This window comes from Heterodontus francisci, chromosome 14 (genome assembly GCF_036365525.1).
Source record: "Heterodontus francisci isolate sHetFra1 chromosome 14, sHetFra1.hap1, whole genome shotgun sequence".
NCBI classification, from domain to species: domain Eukaryota; kingdom Metazoa; phylum Chordata; class Chondrichthyes; order Heterodontiformes; family Heterodontidae; genus Heterodontus; species Heterodontus francisci.
In genome coordinates, this window is record NC_090384.1 from 42,946,549 (window position 1) to 42,972,309 (window position 25,761).

At 43.1% G+C, this 25,761-nt stretch overlaps 1 protein-coding gene across 2 annotated transcripts in view; it reads left to right on the top strand.

The window, feature by feature from the left end:
- The first annotated feature begins 11,004 nt into the window (after positions 1-11,004).
- The window catches only part of LOC137377286 (anoctamin-9-like), a 178,331-nt gene continuing 163,574 nt past the window's right edge, over positions 11,005-25,761 (top strand). The window contains exon 1 of one of the 2 annotated variants that reach the window (XM_068046833.1): positions 11,005-11,230. Coding sequence is in view for 1 of the 2 variants with exons in the window: in XM_068046832.1 (XP_067902933.1) it covers positions 11,211-11,219 (9 nt within the window). In the remaining variant the exon portion in view is untranslated. The remainder of the gene's footprint in view (positions 11,231-25,761) is intronic. The other variant, XM_068046832.1, reaches the window with a different exon arrangement.

The window sequence follows — 25,761 nt, forward strand, 5'->3', positions numbered from 1 at the left end:
CTGAAGTGCGCAGACGTATCAACTACTTTAAAACAGAAGACCCTGTTAATTGCTATGTCTGTAACTGAGACTACTAAATCAAATGTTCACCTAACTGCCTATTGGGTGCTTCATTGCAGTAGGCTATTTGTTTTCTTTTCAATCTACGTTTTGACATGATTTGTTTCTGTTTTATCTGCTTATTATCACAGTGCTGTTTGTGGGAGCTTGCTGTGGGTAATGGCTGCTGCGTTTCCTTCTTTACAACAGTGATTACAATTCACAAAGACCTTCATTGGGTGGAAAGTGGTTTGGGACGTCCTGAGGTCATGAAAGGTGCTAGAGAAGAGCAGGTCTTTCTTTGTAGAAAGAAAACGGATAATCTCATGAGAAGTCTGCTTAAAAATCATGAGGGAGTCAAGACGTTGTTGGAAAGTCTCGGAAGAGATAAACTGATATTTCTGACAGAAAAGAGAAATACTGTGTGTATTTGAAAGTTATCTACAAAAACTTAGTTTGGCTCCTAGAGGTGGGATCTTTAATTTTATGTGCTCAAGGAGTTGGAAGAAAGATGTTCAATAGGCCCTTCACCTACCTGACGTCCGGGGCAGTGGCGGACCTGAAAGGAACGGGGCTGAAAACCTATAAAGAGCGGGGCTCGAGGCCCTTCACCTACCTGACATCCAGGGCAGTGGCGGACCTGAAAGGAACAGGGCTGAAAACCTATAAATAACTGTGATTGATTGGAGTGTAAAATAAAGGTTCCTTTTAAATTAAAGCCCTAGGATAGCTACCTGTAAATTTTTAGTATTTACTGGCATTTCTAGTGCTGTTTGCATGGAGTGAGGCTGTAAGTTAAATGTGGGTAAATTCATTGGCTGGGGGCGGTGGTAGGTGCTCTTTGCTCTTTTTCTTTCTCAGCCTCAAGGGTACAGGGGATAAAAGTTGATTGTAAATAACTGGTAAGTTATTACATTAGCAAGTTTTTTGAGCCAACACGTATAGAGTCCTACAAGAGGAGGAGCGGTACTGGACTTAATCCTACGGAATGAAGCCGTACAAGTGGTAGAAGTGGCAGTGGGGGAGCATTTTGGGGATAGTGACTATAACTCTGTAAGATTTACGATTGTTATGGAAAAGGACATAGAGGGTCCGGAAATAAGAGTACTGAATTGGGGGAAGGCAGATTTCAATATGATAAAACAGGATCTGGCCAAAGTGAACAGGGAGTAGCTTCTTGTAGGAAAGTCTACATCAGACCAGTGGGAGTCATTTAGAAGGGAAATTGTGAGGGTAAAGGTGCAGCATGTTCCTGTAAAAGTGAAGAGTGGGACCAACAGGTCAAGGGAACCCTGGATGTCAAGGGATATAGAGGATTGAATAAGGGAAAAAAAGGAGGCGTATGGCAGATTCAGAGTGCTGAAAACAGCTGAGGCCTTAGAGGAGTATAGAAAGTGTAGGGGAGTACTTATAAAAGTAATTAAGAGAGCGAAGAGGGGGCATGAAAAATCACTGGCAGACAAGTTAAACGAAAATCCGAAGGCGTTTTATAAGTATGTTAGGGGCAAGAGGATAACCAGGGAAAAAGTGTGGCCCATTAGGGATCAAAGTGGCAATCTGTGTGTGGAGCCGGAGGACATAGGTGAGATTTTGAACGATTATTTTTCATCTGTGTTCACTATGGAGAAGGACGATGTAGGTGTAGTGATCAGGGAAGGGTATTGTGATATACTTGATCAAATTAGCATTGAAAAGGAGGAAGTATTAGCTGTATTAGGCCTGAAGGTGGATAAATCCCCAGGCCCAGATGAGATGGATCCCAGGCTGCTATGTGAGGCAAGGGAGGAGATAGTGGAGGCTCTGACATAAATTTTCAGATCCTCCCTGGCCACAGGAGAGGTACCAGAGGATTGGAAGACAGTGAATGTGGTACCATTATTTAAGAAGGGTAGCAGCGATAAAGCAGGCAATTACAGGCCGGTGAGTCTAACATCAGTGGTTGGGAAACTATTGGAAAAATTCTGAGAGACAGGATTAATCTCCATTTGGAGAGGCAGGGATTAATCAGGGATAGTCAGCATGGCTTTGTCAGAGGGAGATCATGTCTAACAAATTTGATTGAATTTTTCGAAGAGGTGACTAGAGGTTTAGATGAGGGTAAGGCAGTTGATGTAGTCTACATGGACATCAGTAAGGCTTTTGATAAGGTCCCGCATGGGAGATTGGTTAAGAAAGTAAAGGCCCATGGGATCTAGGATAATTTGGCAAATTGGCAGGAGGCAGAGGGTGATGGTCGAGGGTTGTTTTTGCAAGTGGAAGCCTGTGACCAGTGGTGTACCGCAGGGATCGGTGTTGGGACCCTTACTGTTTGTAGTGTACATTAATGATTTAGACGTGAATATAGGAGGTATGATCAGTAAGTTCACAAATGACACGAAAATTGATGTTGTAAATAGTGAGGAGGAAAGCCTTAGACTACAGGACGATATAGATGGGCTGGTAAGATGGGCGGAGCAGTGGCATATGGAGTTTAATCCTGAGAAGTGTGAGGTGATGCACTTTGGAAGGTCTAACAAGGCAATGGAATATACAATGGATGGTAGAACCCTCGGGAGTACAGAGGGTCAGAGGGACCTTGGGGTGCTTGTCCATAGATCACTGAAGGCAGCAGCACAGGTAGATAAGGTGGTTAGGAAGGCATACGGGATACTTGCCTTTATTAGCTGAGGCATAGAATATAAGAGCATGGAGGTTATGATGGAGCTATATAAAACGCTGGTTAGGCCACAGTTGGAATACTGTGTACAGTTCTGGTCGCCACACTATCGGAAGGATGTGATTGCAATGGAGAGGGTGCAGAGGAGATTCACCAGGATGTTGCCTGGGCTGGAGCATTTCAGTTATGAAGACAGACTTGATAGGCTGGGGTTGTTTTCCTTGGAGCGGAGAAGGCTAAGGGGGGACCTGATTGAGGTATATAAAATTATGAGAGGCATTGATAGAATAGATAGGAAGAAACTTTTTCCCTTAGCGGAGAAGTCAATAACTAGGCGGCATAGATTTAAGTTAAGGGGCAGGAGGTTTAGAGGGGAGTTGAGGAGGAATTTTTTCACCCAGAGGGTGGTTGGAATCTGGAACACACTGCCTGAAGGGGTGGTAGAGGCAGAAACAATCACGACATTCAAGAAATATTTAGATGAGCACTTGAAATGCCTTAACATACAAGGCTATGGGCCAAGTGCGGGGAAATGAGATTAGTTAGGATGGGTGCTTGATGTTCGGCGCAGGCGCGTTGGGCCCAAGGGCCTGTTTCTGTGCTGTAAAACTCTATGACTCTAAATACATAACTGCATTTGATCGCTGTTTGATTATTTGTTTTGCATTTTATTACTTCAAATCAGGGCTTCTGGGATGCTTTATCTTTTCTCAGACTGAACTGTAACCTCATAGAGGAACAAAACAGTCCAGTGTGTAAAAGCAATTAACAAGTAGTGCTTGCTGATTGTTAGTTTTTGTAGCACTGCCAGATAAACAAAGATCTCAAAGGATAGATGAACACTCTGAAAGCTTTGGAGGGCTGAGATTCATCCATGACATCAAATAATCTAGGGTAAGAATTTTTTTTTTTGAAAGTGATACTAACCTTTATGTAAAATTGTATTAACTGTCAATGTTAGAAATCGTTCAACATACTTTGTCAACATTAACATATCTGGTTTTTTTTTGCTTTGTAGGCTCTTCTGCTGGCCATTATGTGTATGCTGATCGACCACCAGAAATCTTTAATCAAACAGTACTGCAGATCTGCACTTGCAGTACTGTATATGTGTCGACTAGAGTCCTGACAGTGATCATTTTATATTTTTTATAGAAATATTTTATAATAATTAATCACTCAGGACCTTCCTGGTCTCTGCATCTCAGCTGCTCACTGGATAAACTTGCAGCAAATATTTCAACCTGTAAAGTAGGAGTCTAGATAATATATAATGATATTTTCTGAGCCTTCGGGCAATGTTGTGTTTACTTTAAGCAATACAGATACTGGTACAGTGTGGGACAACCTGTCTGGGCTGCTGTTTAACTCGTGACCAAACAATCACTTACTTCTATGGTAACAATCTTCGGCTCACCACCTCCGGTACGTGGCTCCAATCTTAATGCACTTTTTAAACAACCTTTCAAGTCCAGTTACAGTTTTTGTTGCTTATCTGCACAAGCTTAAAAAGTGAAAAATGGAAGCTAGGTTAACTGAACATTCCGGTTGTCAGGTCGGGTCGGGCGCGGGAAAAAATGAAAGGACTCGGGCCAGGTCGGTCTCGGGATGTGGTTCTGTCAGGCTAGGGTCGGGTTTCCTTTGCAGACCCAAGCAGGCCTTTACTGCCCATCTCCAATCTTCCCTTCCTCTCTGAAGTCCATATAAGTGCTGTCACCTCTCAAATCTGTGCCCATCTTCCCAGAACTCCACGTTTAAATCCCTCCAATCAGGTTGCCATCTTGCTACAGTACCGGAATTTCTCTATCAAAGTCATAAATGACATCTTTTATGATTGCGACCAAAGCAAACTATGCCTCTTTGCCTTTCGCAACCTGTCTGCAGCTTTTGACACAGCTGGGCACACAGTTCTTCTCCAATGCCTTTCCACCATTATCCAGCTGGGTGGAACTGCACTTGTCTGGTTCCGCTCTTAGCTATCCAGGTATAGCCAGAGAATCACCTGTATTGGCTTCTTTTCCTGCTCCCACACTGTTACCTCTGGTTTCCCCCAAGGATCTATCCTGTGTCCTCTCCTATTTCTCATTTACATGTGCCCTTGTTGACATAATCCAAAACAACAACATCAGTTTCCCCATGAATGCTGAACACACTCAGCTGTCCCTCACCACCACCACTCCATGGACTCTAAATTTTATTACAATCTCAGTGAAACTGTTAACATTAAAATACGAGATATGAACCCCCAGACCAATTTAAGGAAGTACACGACAATATTTAATGTTTTCAGTCTTTTATTGTAACAACTAAATTAAAAGAAATTCCCCTTAACTAAATAATACTTTTTCAGTAGCTGATACCCCAAATTACAAAGAAAGATATTTTCTTTACTTATTAAAATACTTGAAACCTCACACACATATACATTACACAGTCCTCTTTGATGGTGAATCTTTGTGGTTAAAAGTCCCAAACTCTTCCCAGTTGCAATGTGTTGGTTCTCCCAGATCTTTCACAAAGTCTATGTCCTATTTGTTCAATTCTCCAAGCACTTTCGACCTGGATGTCCATGAATAAGGTGATCCTTGGTGATCCTGTTGTTCCTTTACTTCTCCGCAAACTTCAACTTTTAAAACAGATTCAGGTCTCCACAGCCTTTCACGACATCAGTTTTTCCTGAGAGCAGGTGTTCCCTCTTTCTCCCTTGAAGCTATCACCATTGGTTGTCTTCTTTTCTTACAATCTTCTCTAAGGCTGCTACTGCTGATTTTCTCTCTTGCAGCCTGTCTGCCTTCAGAAAAATCTGTTAAATTTATCTGAAACCAAAAGTCAATAGTTCATTGTCCTTTTCCAATATGCAAAGTCCAGAAGTCTGGCTGAGTCTTCCATTGTTTCTAGGTGTTAGCAGGTGCCATGCACATTTGCATCCTCAGAATCACTAACTCCTTATTTACGATCTGAAAGTCTAGGAGGGTGAAACCCATTATTCTTCAGGGTTTATACCTCTGCAGTGACTTTTTCCCCCCAAAAAGTCTTTGATCTGTGTGGTCTGTTCTCCTGGTAACCAAAGTTTCTGTCTTGTCTTTAAACAGAGCTGATGTGAGGTCACTTGACTTCTCTGACTCCATCTTAAACTTTTAAAAATCACAGTTTTTAAAACATAATCATGTAACAAAGTCCAGCGTTCCTAACAATTGTCAGACTGCTTGTCTGACACCCAGTACCAGATGAACAGAAATTTCCTCCAAGTGAATATTAGGAAGATGAAAGTCATTATCTTCAGTCCTTGCGTCAAATTCCGATCCTATCACCAACTCCATCCCGCTTCCTTGCAACTGTCTGAGGCTGAATCAGACCGTTCACAACTTTGGTGTCATATTTGACCCTGAGGTGAGCTGCTGAACACATATCCACAGCTATTTCCGCCTTAGTAACATCGCTCAACTCCAACCGTGTTCCAGCTCTTCTGCAAGTGAAATCCTTACCCATGCCTTTGTTACCTCTAGACTTGCCTATTCCAATGCACTCCTGAATGACCTCTTACTTGCTACCCTCCATTAACTTGAAGTCATCTAAAACTCTGCTGCCCATGTCATAACTTCACTCATCATCCCTGTGCTCACTGACCTACATTGATTAAGCAATGCCTCGATTTAAAAATTCTCATCCTTTTTTCCAAATCACTCCATGGACTGATCCCTCCCTATTCCTGTAATAAAAAAAAGAAAAGCTTACATTTATATAGTGCCTTTTACAACCACCAGACGCCTCAAAGTGCTTTACAGCCAATGAAGTACTTTTGAAGCATGGTCACTGTTGTAATATAGGAAAAGCAGCAGCCAATTTGCGCACAGCAAACTCCCACAAACAGCAATATGATAAGGACCAGATAATCTGTTTTTCTGATATTGATTAAGGGATAAATATTGCTCTTCTTCAAAATGGCACCATAGGTTCTTTGACATCCACACGAGCAGGCAGATGGAGTCACAGTTTATCACCATTTCTGAAAGACAACACCTCCAACAGTGCAGTACTCCCTCAGTAGTACACTGGAGTGTCAGCCTTAATTTTTGTGTTCAAGTCCCAGAGTGAAACCTGAACCCAGAGCCTTCCTATTTAGAGGTAAGAGTGCTACCAGCCACAGCTGACAGCCTCACATATGAGATATCTGCACTCCTCTAATTCTGGCTTCTGGAGCATCCACAATTTTAATCACTCTACCATTGGTGGCTATGTTCCAGTGAAGGAATGTTTAATTACGTTAAAGGCACTATATAAATATGACTTGTTTTGTTGTTGTTATCCAGGCAAAAGAACTACCTGAATAAAGCACAAGGGTGTATTTTCTAAATAGATGAACACACTCTTACTTGATCCACACACCCCACAGTGCTGTCTTCACTCTCCTTCTTTCTTAGCATTTCAGGCATGCCTCAGTGGTAGTACTTTGGCCTCTAAGAAAAGATTGTGGAGTCAAATCCCGATCCACTTTTACAGTTCACTTGAGCACAAAATCTAGGCTGACCACTGCAGTACTAAGTGAACGCTGCACTGTCAGAGGGGCTGCCTTTTGGATGAGATGTTAAACTAAGACCCTATCTGCCCACTCAGGTGAACATAAAAGATGCCACTATTTGAAGAGCAGCAGGAAAATTCTCTCCAGTGTTCTGGCCAAGATTTATTGCTCAACCAACATTATTAAAACAAATAGTCATTTGGCAGTACAGAACTTGAGTATTGCTGAAAATAGACATGTTGTCGAAGTTTTTCATCTTGCACTTATCAGGACAATTTGCAAGAATACCAATGTAAGGGAAACAACAAATTTATACTGTATGAGAAGAGAGTACTGATTGGTTGGCAAGTGGACTCTGATTGGTAGAGATGTTGCCATGAAGAATGCATCAGTTTATGGTGACTGACAGTTAGCTGCCAAGGTTTGTTTGAAATTTAAACCAGGCAGCTTGACACTGATTGGTCAAAGCATTGCCCTGAGGAATGAACCAGCAATTGGCTGTCACTTATTTTGTTTAGCTGAAACAGGCGCAATGTGTGTACATGTTCTTTCTGTCAGCAAAGAACAGGGCCCTGTGTATTAATATATGTAGCTTTCAGTACACGTAAATGCACCACACTCCGAGCCTGATTGACAATCTTAAATTGGTTGTCAGCATAATTCTTAGCACACTGAGGATTATTTAGCAAATGTTGTTCAATTGCAGAATCACATCTAATGTTGGATACTGTGTTTTGAGTTTTGCAAGCAGGGGCTGGTTGGCTACGGCCTGTACCTTGCCTGTTGCGCATAGTGGAAGGGCCATGTTGTTTGATGCGATCCGCCAGTCTTTGGGACATATGGCTTATATATCTAGCATTACACTGGCATTGAAATTCATATATCACATTACTCATTTGTGTGATAGGCAGAAAGTCTTTTTGGCTTGATGGCAGCATCCTGTTAGTGGTGAACATCACACGTGTTGCTACTGCATAGTAGCAGTATGAAACAGCTAGCTTCACTTGGTGCTCAAATTTTGGGGATACCTTACCCTTCCAGGATAATCTGAGGTAGACTGGGCACTTTTCAGGGCTGAAAATGACGGACTTAGGTCCGTTCATAAGTTTGAACGATACACAGCGAGAAATGATCTGATCAGAGTAGCCATTGTCATGGAAGACGCTTTTGATTCACCCTATTTCAGCATCAAGCTTGCCTGGTGAGCAAATAGCTCGGGTCCTATTTACAAGGTTGCCAATAAGGTCAATCTTCCGGCGCGTGGAACTGTAAGAATCCCAACGCGTGTATTGACCAGTGAAGATAGGCTTGTGGTAGACCGTGGTAGAGAACCCCTTAGCAGATTTCTCAACTAGTACGTCAAGGAAAGTGAGCTTATTTGACCACTCCATTTCAAAGGTGTGTAAGGAAATTATTACATGCAGTTGTGGATTCAAATATAGCAAACGTATCATCTATATATCGGAAATATGCAGGAGGTATGAGGTTAGATGTCATTCCCTCGAAGACACATTTCTCATGGAACTCAACAAAGATGTTTGCGAGAGCTGGGCCTAGAGGGGATCCCATTGCAACACCATCTATTTGGGCATATATGGTGTTATTAAAACTGAACTCAACTGCGCGAGTTGCTGAATTCATAAGTTCAATGAATACTGATTCACGCAATGGTGGCCAGTCTAGATTGCCATGATATAGTGCCGCAGCGCAAATATCTATGGCTTCCTTAAGTGGTACATTGGTGAATAGGTTAGCAATGTCAAATGAGCACATGGACACGGCATTGCTATCGATATGCAAGTCCTGTATGATCTTAGCAATGTGAAGGAATCCTTCACCGTGTTTGTGGAGAACTTGCTCAAAACTGGCTGTAACAATTCCCCCAACCATTTGGCCAATTCATGTTGTGCAGAACCGGTCATAGATAAGATAGAGCATAGAGGGACATCACTTTTGTGTGTCTTGGGCAGCCCATATATACGCGGACACAGCGAGGTGTGAGGACGAACTCTGTCATATATATCACCCGGCAGCTCATTGCTCTTACACAAGTCCAGCAAGCGTTTTTTTTTTACCTTACTTTTGAGTAAGGCTGTCCGGTCATGTTAAGTGGCAGCTCCAATGGATACAAATTTGGACCTGTCATTAAGAATGGCATGCATTCTGTTGATATAGTCACACTTGTTAAAGATGACCATTCCCGTCCCTTTGTCAGGTTTACTGATGCGTATGTCTGGGTTGGTCTTAAAGCCTCAGAACACTGTCAGACATTCACGTTGCATGTGGAAATCAGATACGTGGTACAAAATCCTGCAATATGTGTGCACTAGATTGGCTAGACGCACTTTCAAGGATTCAGCGTCTTCAGTGGACGCTGGCTTGTGGTGCGATTTTTGGGAGTAGAGGAGTTCAAACTCAGCAAATACCTCTTTCTGTTTGATTTGGGATGAAGGCACGCCAAAATTGAAACCATGTGCAAGAACAAACTCCTCGCTTTCCGAGAGTACATGATTAGAGTGACAGGTTATCTGGTTTCTTATTGGACCTTGCTGTATGCAAATTGGCTTTATATAAATAAGTCTTTTTTTGAACACAAAAAGCTCACCTGTTTTAGAAAATGGCCGAGAGAATATCTAAGAGAGACCTGAAGCTTGTAACCTACTCTGACAATTAGGGGGATCTAAAGCCTGGTCATAAACTAAATTACAAAAATATATGGAAGTGATTGTCAAAACTTGAATGAAAATTTCATGTGAAAAGGAAGGATGATTAGATCAGATTTTCTGATTGATATTCTTTCAGCTTGAAAGAGGAGGTATTTTATCTTAGAATTTAGATTACTCTACACAAAGATATTCAAAGAGCAGAGAAACATAAAGAATATCTAGAAACTGCTGATATACAATGCTCAGCATCAGTACTGCTGGTGGGCACTGAGTGCAAGTGACCATTATCATCAAGCTTCGAGGCAGTGTTTATGTCACAAAGCACACCATAATAAAGGTGCCCATGGTGCTGAGGCATCTGTTAGTCTCAGTAGGCTCAACAAATACCCCTGTAAACTTCAGTTTTCTTTTTTCCCTTTTATGACAGCACCATCAACAGCAACAAACAGAACAATCAGTTCGGAAACAATGGTCTTTCCTCCCTCTCTTCAGCCTCTACTCTAGACCACAACATATAGAAATTATTTAATCGAGAAAGCCGTGAGTCCCAAAAGTTCACAGTTAAGTCGTTCACCCACTTCCTGCAACTTTCTTCTTGATAGTCTAAATTGTGAGAATTGGTAAAAGCAGACTTTCTCTCTTACAAAAAGAGTCTCCAAACTGGCATCTCCTGCCATCTTCAGAAAATGGTTTGTAGATATTTTTTGAATGCCACTAACTTCCAAATCAAAAGAAGGGTTGTTTTCAAGAGATGATAGGTGAAAAGGTGAGGGGGAATTCAGAAAAGATGGGATCGCTCTCCCTTCCAAGAGAAAACAGACCTTCTCACTAGGGATCACAGTGGATGCTTACTTGATAGCTAGGTGAGTTACCTGCAAATATTATAACAGCTCAACATAGTTGTGATGAATTCTTGTTTTTACATTTCTGCTCTAGTACCTTAGCAGAGAGGACTCATTGATAATAAATGAGCCCAAGTTGTCATCACAGCAGAATAGAAGAGCACTGGGATCAGAGGGTGACATCATACAACTTACTACCTGTACAACTCTGGAATGAGGAAGTTGTAGCTGAGAGCTTGGGGAGTGAGTGCTTATTAGGCATTCTCAGTAATTGCGAGGCGCCTCACAACGTGCAGAAAGCTCCGAGGTGGGGGTTTCGGTTCTTTTGGGTACGGGTACAGACGTCCCAGGAAAGAGGGTTGTTGGCCGGACACGGAGGGAGGCATTTTCATGTTACTAGCGACGCGGAACTGGCTGACAGTTGGCAGGATTCAAACTTCTGAATAACTTTGGGAAACTTTCGTCGCATAAGATTGTAGTCAGAGATTATGGAGCAGGTAAAACGGAGGTATTTAAATTGCTTCGGTTAAACAATACCGTCTTCGGCCAGTTTACGTATCCCTGAATAGCGTTCACCTTTTTAACACGGGTTCCTCCGAGTTTGCGAAGTTTTGAGGAGAAAAGATTAGGGGTGTAACCGAAATTTGGAACCTTTTTTTTCCCCGGGACAGTATTGTTTCAGTTTTACTTTTAAGAACATTTGTAACACGGTTCAGCAAAATTAAATTGCAATGAAGTGTGAAAATTAGCTTGAATATTGTAATCCCAGACAGTCCAGAGGTAAAGCCCCCTTGGAAATGTCCTCTGCAGCTGTGGACGATCTATTTTGAAGAACCGATTTTTTGGGAAAGGTTCCAAAAGAGTCACAAGGATGGTTCTGGGACTCCAGGCAGTCGTACCTGAAACTGGACTCTGGAGGGTAGATTTCCCTGGTCCTATGAGTCTAACTACATTGGATCACACGGAAAATTAGATAAGGAGGTGCACATGTCCATAAAGGAGCCGGATCTAATATTACATCACGAATGTAAATGGATGAAAAATCAACTGAGTTTCCGTGCGCCCAGTCAGTCAGATGGAGAACAGCAAAAGCTACCCCATAGAATTTGATGATAGGAATGTTTAACATTCAGCTGAAATCCCTCTGTCTGCTATTCTAACAGCGCCATTAACCACAAGATAGTTTTTGACCAAAAATGCTGCTCAGCCCCCTTGGATTTCACCCTTCCAGAAAACTAACTCTCCATCTGGCTTGCAAAATAATGCCAGTGCTCCAGCCTCAACCACCCTTCCTGGTAGCCCAGGTCCGGCTGTATGTCACTTTCTGCAATAATTCATTTTAAACAAACAGATTAATACCCCTATTAAAATATTGGAGAAAGGACTTTCTTAGGCCTGCATTAAGCATTTGTAATTTTACTATCTGAGAAACCATATTTCAAAGAATACATTGCAAAATAATTCAACTTGTTTTCATTGGGAACATGGAACATTATTCAGGCCCTTAAATGCTGGTCCTGGATGATGTGGGTGTAAATGGGATGATGCAGATCATGAGCACAAAACTGGAGAGCACAAGTTTAAAATTAGACAAGCAATTAGAAGAATTTCAATTCTCAAAATGGTGGCTATGTGGAACAGATTCGCAGCAAAATTAGTTCACAATTGTCAAAAGAAGCTTGATAAATATTTGGTAGGTATTGGGATGAATGGATAAACTTCCAACTTCAGTCAGGATGGGTTGTAAGATGGGTGGTAGTGGATCAGCACCTGTTGTAAAGCCTGCTCAATTCGCCTTCCTTGTAATCAAAAGGAAATCAGACATGGTGTATCAGAGGTAGCAGATCTGCTATCTTCTGCTGAAAGTTGAAAGTTTTGCCCAATGGCTCCTGCGTTGCAGGGGAGGGAGTTTGTTTTCACTGTGGAATATGCTGGAACTAGTTCTGGAGAAGGTGGGACTTGAACAGGCCGAATAGGTTGTACCTGAACAGAGCTGGGACAAATTTCCTTGTGGGGCGAATTGCTCGTGCCATTGAGAAGGTTTAAACTAACTTGGCAGGGGTGCGGGAACCAGGTGGAAATATCAGAAAGGAATACCAAGGTGCACAGAATATTTTTTTAAATTCGTTCATGGGATATGAGCGTCGCTGGCTAGGCCAGCATTTATTGCCCATCCCTAATTGCCCTGGAGAAGGTGGTGGTGAGCTGCCTTCTTGAACTGCTGCAGTCCATGTGGGGTAGGTACACCAACAGTGCTGTTAGGAAGGGAGTTCCAGGATTGTGACCCAGTAACAGTGAAGGAATGGCGATATAGTTCCAAGTCAGGATGGTGTGTGACTTGGAGGGGAACCTGCAGGTGGTGGTGTTCCCATGCATCTGCTGCCCTTGTCCTTCTAGGTGGTAGAGGTCACAGGTTTGGAAGTTGCTGTCTAAGGAGCCTTGGTGCCTTGCAGCAGTGCATCTTGTAGATGGTATACACTGCTGCCACTGTGTGTCAATGGTGGAGGGAATGAATGTTTGTGGATGGGGTGCCAATCAAACGGGCTGCTTTGTCCTGGATGGTATAGAGCTTCTTGAGTGTTGTTGGAGCTGAATCCATCCAGGCAAGTGGAGAGTATACCATCACACTCCTGACTTGTGCCTTATAACTGGTGGACAGGCTTTGAGGAGTGAGGAGGTGAATTACTCACCGTAGGATTCCTAGCCTCTGACCTGCTCTTGTAGCCATGGTATTTATATGGCTACTCCAGTTCAGTTTCTGGTCAATGGTAACTCCCAGGATGTTGATAGTGGAGGATTCAGCAATCATAATGCCATTGAATGTCAAGGGGAGATGGTTAGATTCTCTCTTGTTTGAGATGGTCATTGCCTGGCACTTGTGTGGCACGAATGTTTCTTGCCACTTATCAGCCCAAGCCTGGATATTGTCCAGATCTCCCTGCATTTCTACATGGACTGCTTCACTATCTGAGGAGTCACGAATTGGTGCTGAACATTGTGCAATCGTCAGTGAACATACCCACTTCTGACCTTATGATTGACGGAAGGTCGTTGTGAAGCAGCTGAAGATGGTTGGGCTTAGGACAGTACCCTGAGGAACTCCTGCAGGGAGCTGAGATGATTGACCTCCAACAACCACAACCATCTTCCTTTGAACTAGGTATGACTCCCCCTTATTCCCATTGACTCCAGTTTTGCTAGGGCTCCTTGATGCCATACTCGGTCAAATGCTGCCTTGATGTCAAGGGCAGTCACTCTCACCTCACTGGCACAGATAGCACAAGAGCAGGGAATAGTATTATTAGGTGGGGTCAGAGTAAGGGAGAAAGTCTAAATCAGGGTTAATGTGCGCGTACTTGAATGCACGGAGTGTTGTTCATAAGATTGGTGAGTTACAGGCACAGATCGGCATCTGGAAATATGTTGTGGCTATAACAGAGAACTTGCTCAAAGAAGGGCAGGATTGGGTGTTAAATATTCTGGATACAAGGTGTCAGGAAAGATAGGGAAGGGAAAAAGGGGGAAGGGTGGCGGTATTGTTTAAGGAGAGCATTGCAGTGCTGCAGAAAAAGGATGTCCCAGAGGGGTCGAGGACAGAATCTATTTGGCTACAGCTAAGAAACTGAAAAGGTGCAGTTACATTGCTCGGTGTTGTCTACAGGCCACTAACTAGTGGGAAGGATGTAGAGGAACAAATTTGCAAGGAAATTACAGAGAGGTACAAAAATTATAGGGCAGTTATAATAGGGGACTTTAATTATCCAAACATAGACTAGGATAGTAGTAGTGACGGGCAAGTGTTCCTAGAGTGTGTTTGGGAAAATTTTCTGCAGCAATATGTTTCTAGTCCAACAAGAAAGCAGGCACTGCTGGACATGGTTCTTGGGAATGAGGTGGGCCAAGTGGATCAAGTGTCAGTAGGAGAACATTTACGGGACAGTGATAATTGTGTCATAAGTTTAGGCTGACTATGAAAAAGGACAAAGAACAATCCAGAGTAAGAATAACTAACTGGAGGCAAACCAACTTCAATGGGCTAAGAATGGATCTGGGACGAGTAAATTGGAGTCGAAGCTTGGTTGGAGTCAAAGGTTGGCTGGAGTCAAAGGTCTTCCTGTCTCTATCTGCGTGTGTATTTATTGCATATGAACGCTAGTGTGATCGCATTGCGTATTCGTAGTAGTTTTAACCAAATTAGAGTTTTAAGGTTAGTAAACTTACACCTTTCTTGTTTAAATCTAAGAAAATCTGTGTGGTTGATTTATTTGCCTTACAATTGGAGAGCAGTGAACAAGGATTCACTGAGGGGGAGCTAAAAACATGGTGTTTTAAAAATTAAACCCTGTTACAGTCAAACCAGGCAAAGGCTGAGAGGGAACCCCTAGACCCCTTACTCACCTGGTTGTAGCTAGTCTTAAGACTCGTGGCCAACCATTTTTCCCTTGAATCTAAAGAAGCAGAAACAGGGTTGGAAGTAGACTCTGATAGGGTATTGCTAACAAAGATACAATTGGAACAGCGGAAACTTGAATTAGGAGACAGAGAAGGAGAGAGACAGGAGAGAGAGAAAGAATGAACCTTCCAGAAGGTACCTGAAGAAAAAGAGAGAGGAGAGATAGAAAGCAAGAGCCTTCCAGAAGGAATGCGAGGAGAGAGAGCTGAGATGGCTTGAGTTAACTAGGGGGCGACAGAGTAACCCCCGTGAAAGCATGGCCAATATGGAGGATCGTTATTCAGGGCTGTGTACAGAATTGTTAAAATTTTCCCAATTGATTCCAAAATTCAATGAGGGAGACGTGGAAGCATTTTTTGTATTTTTCGAAAAACTTTCAAGGCAGTTAAAGTGGCCAGCTGAAACTTGGACTCTCCGGCTACAAAGCAAGCTAACAGGAAAAGCCCATGAGGTTTATTCCCTGTTGCCAGATGAGAGTTCATCCAATTATGAAATGACAAAAAATGCTATCCTTGGGGCATATGAGTTAGTACCGGAAGCCTATCGCCAGAAGTTCAGAACCCTCAAGAAGCAAGCTGATCAAACTTATGTGGAGTACCAGTGGCTGTTAGCAACTTTGTTAGCAATCTTAAAGTGCAGTCCAGCTATGAAAATCTCAGAGAGGTAATTTTGCTTGAGGAATTAAAAAACTCTCCCACTCTCATAAAGACATATGTAGGGGAACAAAAAGTTTATAGAATCCGGCAAGCCGCAGTTCTGGCTGATGAATTTGCTCTTATCTATAAGTTGGTTCCCCAGGGGAAAACCTTTCCTAGTCACCCCCACAAATCCAAAAAGGACAAAGGGCGGGAAGGTGATAGAAGCCCAAGCAGTCCTGGGAGAGAAGGAAAAGCAGGAGACACAGGGGGCTTTCCTCCAGCCAAAAAGGAAGGTGCTGTAAGTAGGAGTGAGACCTGTGTGCTTCCATTGTAATAAAGCAGGTCATCTAAGAACTGACTGTTGGAAACTATGGGGAAAACCTGTAGGGTTAATCAGGGCACACCCGCTCAGTGAAGGAGAAGCAACCCCGATGGAAAGCACAGCTGAACATGCTGTGGCTTTAACTGTAGCAGTAGTAAGGCCCAGAAAATATACTGCTACGAGTGCAGGAAATTTTAATCGGATTCCTGAAGGTTATCAGGATTTTGTGTCTGAAGGGAGAGTAACCCCATACCCCTCGAGTGGGGCAAGAAAGCCCATAGTAATCCTCAGGGACACAGGGGCCACAAGATCCCTTTTACTGGGAATAGTCCTGACCTTTCCCCCCAGAGAGTGCATTAAATACCAGAATGGCGGTGAATGGTATTGGAGGGCAGTGCACACCTGTACCTTTACATTGGCTGCACCTGGAGTGCGACTTAGTTTTGGGACAGATGACTGTAGGGATTGTTCCTAGTTTGCCTGTGGACGGGGTCTACCTGCTCCGAGGTAATGATCTGGCGGGGACGAAGGTGGTAGCTTCCCCAGTAGTGAAACAGAGACCGCAGGAGGTCAGAGAAACAGGGCAGTGGCAGGAGACGGTCCCCTGCAGTTTTCCTGCATATGTAGTGAATCGGGCCATGATCAAACCAGCTCTCCCAGAGGAGACGGAATTAGCACTGCAGGCAGATGACCATGAGGTCTGTCTGTCTGAGACTTTCTTTGGAAAGTTAGGAGACCCAGGGAATGAATTAAATGAATCTTCCCTAGCTGAGGCTCAGCGAGCCAACCCAGTACTGAGAGAGCTAGCACAGGCTGCCCAGTCTGAAAGTGAAGCAGAGGGAGTCCCTAATTGCTATTATTTAAAGAAGGAGGTACTGATGAGGAAGTGGAGTTCTCCTCGCAGACCTGAGAGCAAGGAGTGGACAGTGGTTCAGTGGTGCCGCAGAGGTACCGTAGAGAAATATTAAGAATGGCCCATGAGATTACAGTGGCTGGATATGTCGTTATACGAAGAACCAAAGCCCGAATAAGACAGCAGTTTGAATGACCAAGACTCCACCAAGATGAGGTGGAGTACTGTAGGAGTTGCCACATGTGCCAGGTTGAGGGGAAACCCCAACCTACAGTGAAATCTGCACCCCTAATTCCTGTATCGGTGTTTGGAGGACCCTCCAGCAGAGGGCTGGTGAACTGTAAGGGACCCCTGCCAATAACAAAAGGGGACAGGCAGGCACAAGGCTGACAAAAGGTTAGATAGGAAAGAGGAAAAAGGGACAAAGGTGGCAGGTTAAAGGAAGTCTGGGAGGAATCCCAGATGTAAACCCCTACTGTCTGGTCAGCCAACGCCGAAATGTTTGAAAAGTTAGACCCCACATCCTCCACAGCCCCCAAAGGGGATTCAGAATGGATCCATCCACTATTGACTATCCTGAGCAGAATTCCAACTTAGGGCTAATTAAATCTAACTTTGCCCCGGCAGACCTCAACAGGAACAAAGACACCCTAAACAGTCATAGAAATGTGCAAACTGAAAAAAACTTCCCCAAAAATCACAGGTTTATAGGGATGCCAAAAAGGGCAGTTTTAAAGCAGCACTGCTACCAAGAAAAGACAGGCTGTAACAATTTTTAGGATTTCTGATTGAATGAGAGAGATGCATGTGTGTTTGCCTGTACCTACTCTTTACTCTCGTCCCTTTTACTGAAATGCTCTTCTAAAAATCGCATTTCATTCCGCTGGGTGTGGAGGTATCATGAAGACCCCACCCGCCACGAATGAGGCATATTAATTTTGTCATATAAACATTAATTTTAAACTGTTGCTGACTGAAGAGATGAATTGTTTAAAGAGATCAGCAGTGACTGGAAAAATTTGCATTCTAAGAGACAGTTGCCTAAAAAAAGACAATGGAACTGCTGCCTGATCTGATTGTGGAGTTTGCAAGTTCTCCCTGTGTCTGCGTGGGTTTTCTCTGGGTGCTCCGGTTTCCTCCCACAAGCCAAAAGACTTGCAGGTTGATAGGTAAATTGGCCATTATAAATTGCCCCTAGTATAAGTAGGTGGTAGGGAAATATAGGGACAGGTGGGGATGCGGTAGGAATATGGGATTAGTGTAGGATTAGTATAAAATGGGTGGTTGATGGTCGGCACAAACTCGGTGGGCCGAAGGGCCTGTTTCAGTGCTGTATCTGTAAACTAAACTAAACTAAACTAAACCCAAATGGATTTTGATCATCAGACGTTGAAGGTGGAACAGCCAGCATTCCATTCCCACCCCCTCACCCCCCCCACCCTGGCCCCCACCCCCCACTCTGGCCCCCACCCCCCACTGCAGGTGTCTGCTAAGATGAAGGGAATCGACAAAAAAGCAGGACAGTTTGTTAAAAAACTAGTCACATGACTAACCTGCTGGCCCAGGGTTTTTGAATTGTGTTCACAGAACAGCTTGGAGTCAGACTGCAATTGAACTTGAAGGGGGAGCCTCTCTGTCTAATAAACTTACACCTTTCTTGTTTAAATCCAAGAAAACCTGTCTGGTTGATCTCTTTGCCTTACAATTGGAGGGCAGTGAACAAGGATTCACTGAGGGGGAGCTAAAACATGGTGTTTTAAAAATTAAACCCTATTGCGGTCAAACCAGGCAAAGGCTGAGAGGGAACCCCTAGACCCCTTTCTCACCTGGTCGTAACACTATTGACAAAATCCATCTGGCTAATTGGATCAGGGAGTACTCCCATTGTCTCTCCATGCAGCTGTTTTTTAGAATGCAAATGTGAAGCCATGTTTTCAGCCACTGTTCTGTGGTCTTATTAAAACAAGTTATGTTCAATGTCCAGTAGCAGTTCAAAAATAATGTTCCATATGATGAAATTAATATGTTTCACTGCAAGCAGTGGTCACAGTCACAGAATGTTATCAGTGCCTTTGCTGAGAGCAGCGTCTATGCTGTAGGTGGGGCAAAAATCAAGCAGCATAGTTTCAGTCAGGGAGCGGTAGGAGTCGGAGGTGTGTTCTTTGGAAATAACAACATGCCCTAGGACTTTGGAGCGAAAGAGGAGATTTGTGATAAGGTAGTAATTAAAGAGGATGGAGGATTTTAAAGTCCTTTTTTTGGGAAGTGATGTCAACTTTGAAGAAAGGATTGATGATGTTTCAAAAAAGAAGCCAGGGGCCAGACACCGGTCAATGTTAGCAGGCAAAGGGCCAAAGAGAAGAAGTTGAGTGGTCAGGAGGTGGGAGGGAAGGAAATATAGGAAGCAGGTTATGGAGTTGGGAGAAGTTGACGAAAAATATAGAATAAGGGTAGGGTGGGGTGGCTTAGAAGAAGAAATGAGCAAGCAAGGAATCAGTCGAGAGGTTGGGGTGGCAGTACAGTGGATAGTCTGATTTTGCACATTATGAAGTTCATAAATTCATCTATGAAGTGTTACATTTTAGGGTCTTTTCCACCTTTCTTACTCCAAATCAATTTGGCTCTTGTAACAATGATAATTTTTACATGCAAGTCTTAATTCCCTGTTGCTTCAAGAAATCTATGTAAGCTTTTGGTAACACCCTTGGGCTAATGAAATAAAAGTCCCAGTCTTGTAACAGCCTTTAGCTACTGGACTTATCAAAGAACAAAGAACAAAGAACAAAGAACAGTACGGCACAGGAACAGGCCATTCGGCCCTCCAAGCCTGCGCCGATCTTGATGCCTGCCTAAACTACAACCTTCTGCACTTCCGGGGACCGTATCCCTCTATTCCCATCCTATTCATGTATTTGTCAAGATGCCTCTTAAACGTTGCTATCGTATTTGCTTCCACCACCTCCCCTGGCAGCAAGTTCCAGGCACTCACCACCCTCTGTGTAAAAAAAACTTGCCTCGCACATCCCCTCTAAACTTTGTCCCTCGCACCTTAAACCTATGTCCCCTAGTAACTGACTCTTCCACCCTGGGAAAAAGCTTCTGACTATCCACTCTGTCCATGCCGCTCATAACTTTGTAAACCTCTATCATGTCGCCCCTCCACCTCTGTCGTTCCAGTGAAAACAATCCGAGTTTCCTATGAACTCAGGCTCTCTCAACTTCAATGAATGATTAGTCTGTTTTACATTTACAACATATGTTAGACTTACTAAATCGTTTTAAACTTATTTAACAAAAGACAAATAAGAAATTAAGTAACAGTCATAATGAAATATTTATAATTACAATTTAGAAAGGCTATTATCTAATTTCTCAAGTAGATAAAATATTTTAAAGATCTCTTCTCTTAAGAACTAAGATGATCCTTTATGAAAAATTTGAAAATGCACACAGTAATTCTTGTTTCTTTACGGAGATCTTCACATTGACACCTGAGTTCAAACAGAATTGGACTTTCTCATATCCTGGAAAAGATAAACCAGGAGTTTAAATATATGAACGATCAAATTTAAAAAGCAACTTTCAACCTTGTGCAAATGAGGCCAATCAAACAGCATTGTTTTAAGCTTGAATTCTTTCTCCCTCCAGTTTGTGACATTGGACTATACGTTGCTGTCAAAATAAAGGTGAGTCTAATGGCACTCACCATTATTTACATGCTGTTACGACCGCGGCACACTGTCAATTCAATCCTGTCACTCCACTGGTCGCAGCATATAATCAAGCTTTCACACCCAATCAAAAAACAGACAAATTAAATACTCTAGTAACCCCAGAATGAAACAGACCAAACCAGGTATCTTTAGACAACAACAAATTAACTATTTATTTAAAAAAACTTAGATATAGGTTTATCTTAATAGTGTTTAAAGACTTTATAGCTTCTTATTTTAACCTAACTCCCACATTGACACACATATACTCAAAAACTAATAGTTAACCAGTTTGAAAAATGGAGTTTTAAAAAATTAGTTGTCTCTTAAGAATAAACAAAATAAGAAAGTTTTGTAAGCTACGTTCCTGATGGATGAGGTCTTCGAATGTGAAAAAATAATCAAAGGTCACTTGAAGTTTTCACCTGGATTTGATGGAAATAGCCTTTCAGTAGATAAGCACTCAACTATTCGGCTGCAGCAAGCATTAAACAGTTTTTTGAACGATACAAATGGTTTCTTGAAAAAAAAGGCTTTTCTTCTTTACTTAGGGAATTAACTTGGCTTGTAGCTCCTTGTAGAATTTTTGCTGAGAGGAAATAGACAGCTTTCTTTTTCTTCTGTTCGCCTTGCTGGAAAGTCTCTCAGAACTAACTGCTTTCAGCTAGTTCCTGCCAGTTCCACACACAGCCAAGTGGAAACATTACCATGTGACCTCTCTCTCTCCTGCTGTTGCCCGGGGTAACCAAAAAATGCAGCTGTGGCACACTGTCTTAGAAATTCCAATACTTTCTCCCTTAAAGGTGCACTGTTTTTAACAAAGTCTTAAAGGCACACACACCGTTTTTAATCCAAGGAGAAAAATAATTACAGGTCTGTGACAATGTAAATGTTATGCAACTTCAGGTGACGGCATGTGCATGGCTAAACTCGGAAATCCAAAATTTGCTGTCCAAGATGCGCTGTGTCACATTTGCATAAATGACATCTTGCTGTCTTGGCTTACCATTGAAATACACTGAATGGCATGAAGTTACCATTTTACTAAGTTACTTCGTCCATTTCAGTTTCCATTTGCTCTTGTACACAATTGCTTGTCCTGTTCACTCGGCCACAATAACCGATTTTTCCCTTGTCGCAATGTTATCAACTCACACTTTCAGCAACTTGTGGTGCAAGATATCTTTGCGTACCACCCGCCACCCCCCCCCCCACCCCACCACCCCCATGAGAGTCTCGAGATTGAGGTGATTTTAGACTTTTATGAAAAGTGGTTCGAGATGGCCCAGCTTGAGGTTGTATCATTTCAGCTGAAGACTCATTGTGGCCCTTGATGTTTTCTTGTGCATGTGCAATCATTGCATGGAAGTTCTGGAACCGAGGTTCCCTTTGGGATTGATTACAGTAGTCTTAGAATACTTGGAACCTTTTCAAGGACTTTAGTAGAACTCATGTTAGGTGATGTGTCATCATCCAGAGGAGGTATTGTTGTTCTATACCTGACCTTACTACGAGGCAATGTCTTCACATTCCTACTGATCTGTGTGACAGGGATCCAGTGATGGTGAAGCTCCTATTGCTGGCTGCCTCCAACCAAACTTGTCCAAGGAGGAAGAGGCAGTAGAGCCCATGGCCTTTCTAGCAACAATCTGAGCATTTGTCAGAGATGGTAGGACTGACATGAAAGCCTTTGACAAGGGGGCTCCACTGCAAATGTCCTTGGACTTGCCATCTCCTCCTTGCAGAGTTTCAATCTTGTGCATCTGTACACCATGCCTGCAGTTTCTGAACTCCTTTATGTTAGCTGCCATATGCTAAAAGCTGATTGGCACACTTTCCAACTGTAGCTCAGTAAACATTCATTTAAAAGTACATCTGCTGAGGTCTGTACCACTGTCCTCAGCAACTAAGAATAAACGTGAGCCAATTGTCTGGCTGGCTGGTTTGTGCTCCGACTGTGTCATAAATGCACTCCCTTTACACTCATGTCCTTTAGGGAAGGAGACCTGCTGTCCTTACTCAGTCTGGTGATTCCAAACCCATAGCAATATTGCTGATTCTTAACTGCCCTCTGAAATGGTTTAGCAAGCCACTTGTATTAAATCACTATAAAAATTATCTCATTAGACTAAAACCAGACGGACCACTCAGCATCAACCTAGGCTTAGACACAACAAAGATACTCCTAGCCCAGTCAACCCTGCCACGTCATCCTCACTAACATCTGGGGACATGTGCCAAAATTAGGGAGAGCTGTCCATAGACTAGTTAAGCAACAGCCGACATAGTTGTACTCACAGAATCATACCTTTCAGACATCGTCTTAGACTCCTCCATCACCAGCAGGTGCATGGGAACACCACCACCAAAAAGGTCCCCCCCAGGTCCCTCACTATTCTTACTTGGAACTATATCGCCATTCCTTCATCGTCACTGGGTCTAAATCCTGGAACTCCATATCTAAAAGCACTGTGGCTGTAGCTACATCACACTGATTGTAGTGATTCAAAGAAGCAGCTCACCACTCCTTTCTCAAGGGCATTTCGGGATTGGCAATAAATGCTGGCCTTTCCAGGGATGTCCACACCTTATGAAAGAATAAAAATCTCTGATATCTATTGCCTTCCCAGTGTAAATATGCTATACCACAGTTATGAGGTTAATGCTGTTGGGAGGCTAGGTGGGGTGGGGTGTGGGGTGGTGACAGGGTGAGACGGTGTCAGGGGAGCAGGAACTGGGGTGGGGGATGCAGTTGTTGCCCGAGGGTGTCAGTGTTGGGAGGGAGAGGCAAAGCCATGCTTGGTAGGCCAGGAATTCTTGCGGATCCCGGGGAGTGTTCCTGCTCCTCCTGACCCATAAGAATTCCTCAGAAAAGTAACATTTTTATTCCTACCTCAGCATCTTCTGAACATTCCACCATCTACCAGTGGAGTTAAATTGGTGTTGCGCTGCCATATAAAGTAGGCTTCCACCTAACCAGGGCAGGGTCTCCTCCTGTGCCTTCTGAAGTTAGTTAAGGTGGTAGGGGGCAGAAACACAGTGCAATCTACCCGCCATCTTAATTCACCCTCCCAGAACACAATGTTTTGTAGGTAGGCAGGGTTAAAATCAATCTTTTAGTCTTAAGAATGTAACTTCATCACCTAGGCCAGTGAAATAGTCATGCACTAATTTTACATAGTTGAGATAAGGACCATGGATAAAACCTGCCAGAAGAACATGAAATTGAGCACTGGACCTTATTTGAATAATTCAGTATGGTGAGGCTTGTGCTGGCCAGTAGTACAGCCTACCTATACTCATCACTTGCTTCCTTATAGAATCATAACAACATAGGAGGCCATTCCGCCCATCAAGTCCATGCTAGCTCTCTGCAGAGCAATCCAGTCAGCTGCAATCCCCAGCTCCATCTCCGTAGCCCTGCAAACTTATTTCCCTCTACTGCCCATCCAATTTCCTTTTGAAATCATTGATCATCACTACTTCTACCACCCTCCTAGGCAGTGAGTTCCAGCTCATTACCACTCGCTGCGTAAAAAAAGTTCTTTCTCACACCCCCTCCGCATCTTGCCCAAAACCTTAAATCTGTGTCTCCTAGTCTTTGTACCATCTGCTAATGGGAACAGCCTTTCTTTGTCTACCTTATCTAAATCTGTCAGAATCTTGTACACCTTTATCAAATCTTCCCTCAATTTTCTTTGCTCCAAGGAGAACAACCCCAGCTTCTTCAACCTAACCTTGTAACTGAAATCTCTCATCCCTGGAACCATTCTGGGAAATCTCCTCTGCACCTTCTCCTGGATCCTCACAACTTTTCTAAAGTGTGGTGACTAGAACTGGATACTCTAGTTGTGACCTAGCCAGAACTTTATAAAGGTTTAGCCTAACGTCCTTGCTCTTGTAATTATGGAGCCCAAGTTCCCATATGCTTTGTTAATTACTCTCACAATATGACCTGCCACCTTCAAATATCTATGCAAATGAACTCCCGGGTCTCTTTGTCCCTATATATTCTTTAGAACAGTGCCATTAAGTCTATCTTGCCTCTTCCTATACCTTCTGCCAAAAGCTTGAATAAAGGTATCACATTCGCAACTCTCCAATCCTCTGGCACCTCCCCAATATCTAGGCAAGGTTGGGAGATTATGACAAGCATTTCTGCTACCTCCACCCTGACTTCTTTTAGCAACCTGGGATGCAAGCCACCTGGGCCAAACGACTTATCCAGTCTAAGGATAACCAGTCTTTCCAATAAACTCTGTCTATCAATTTTCACCCCATGCATTATCTCTGCCGATATTTTGTCACATCCCTCTGATCCACCGATACAAAGTACTCATTAAGTATTCTAGCCTTGCCCTCTGCCTCTAAGCATATATCACCCTCTTTGTCCCTAACAGGACCCACCCTGCCTCTTACTGCCTGCTTACTATTTACATGCCGATAAAAGATTATTGGGTTCCCTTAGATGCTAACTGTCATTCTGTTCTCATATTCTCTCTTTCCCAGTCTTATTTTCTTTTCACTTTCCTTCTCAACATATTGTATTTGGCCTGGTTATCGCTTGAAGAATTCACCTGACATGTATCTTATAGCTTTTTTTTATTTCATCATATTCTCGATCTCCCTCATCGTTCAAGAAGCACTGGCTTTGGTTTCCTTACTTTTTGCCCTTGTACCTAGCCTGTACCTGATACTCCTTAAAGGTCACCATTGTTCTATTTCAGTTTTTCATGTCAGTCTTTGGTTCCATTTTACACTGGCTAGATGCCCCCTCATCCCATTGAAATTAGCCGTCTTCCAATTTAGAAGTTCTACTTTAGATTGTCCCTTGCTCTTCTCCATTACTAATCTAAACTTTATGACGATTATCACTCTTACCCGAGTGTTCCCCACAGACACTTGGCCCACCTCATTCTCCAGCACCAGATCCAGCAATGCCTCCTTCCTAGTTGGACCAAGATCATCATGCATACTTCCAAGAACATAAGCAATCTACCTGCCATTTTAATTCACCCTCCCAGGACACAATGTTTTGTTGGTAGGCAGGGTTTCAGCCT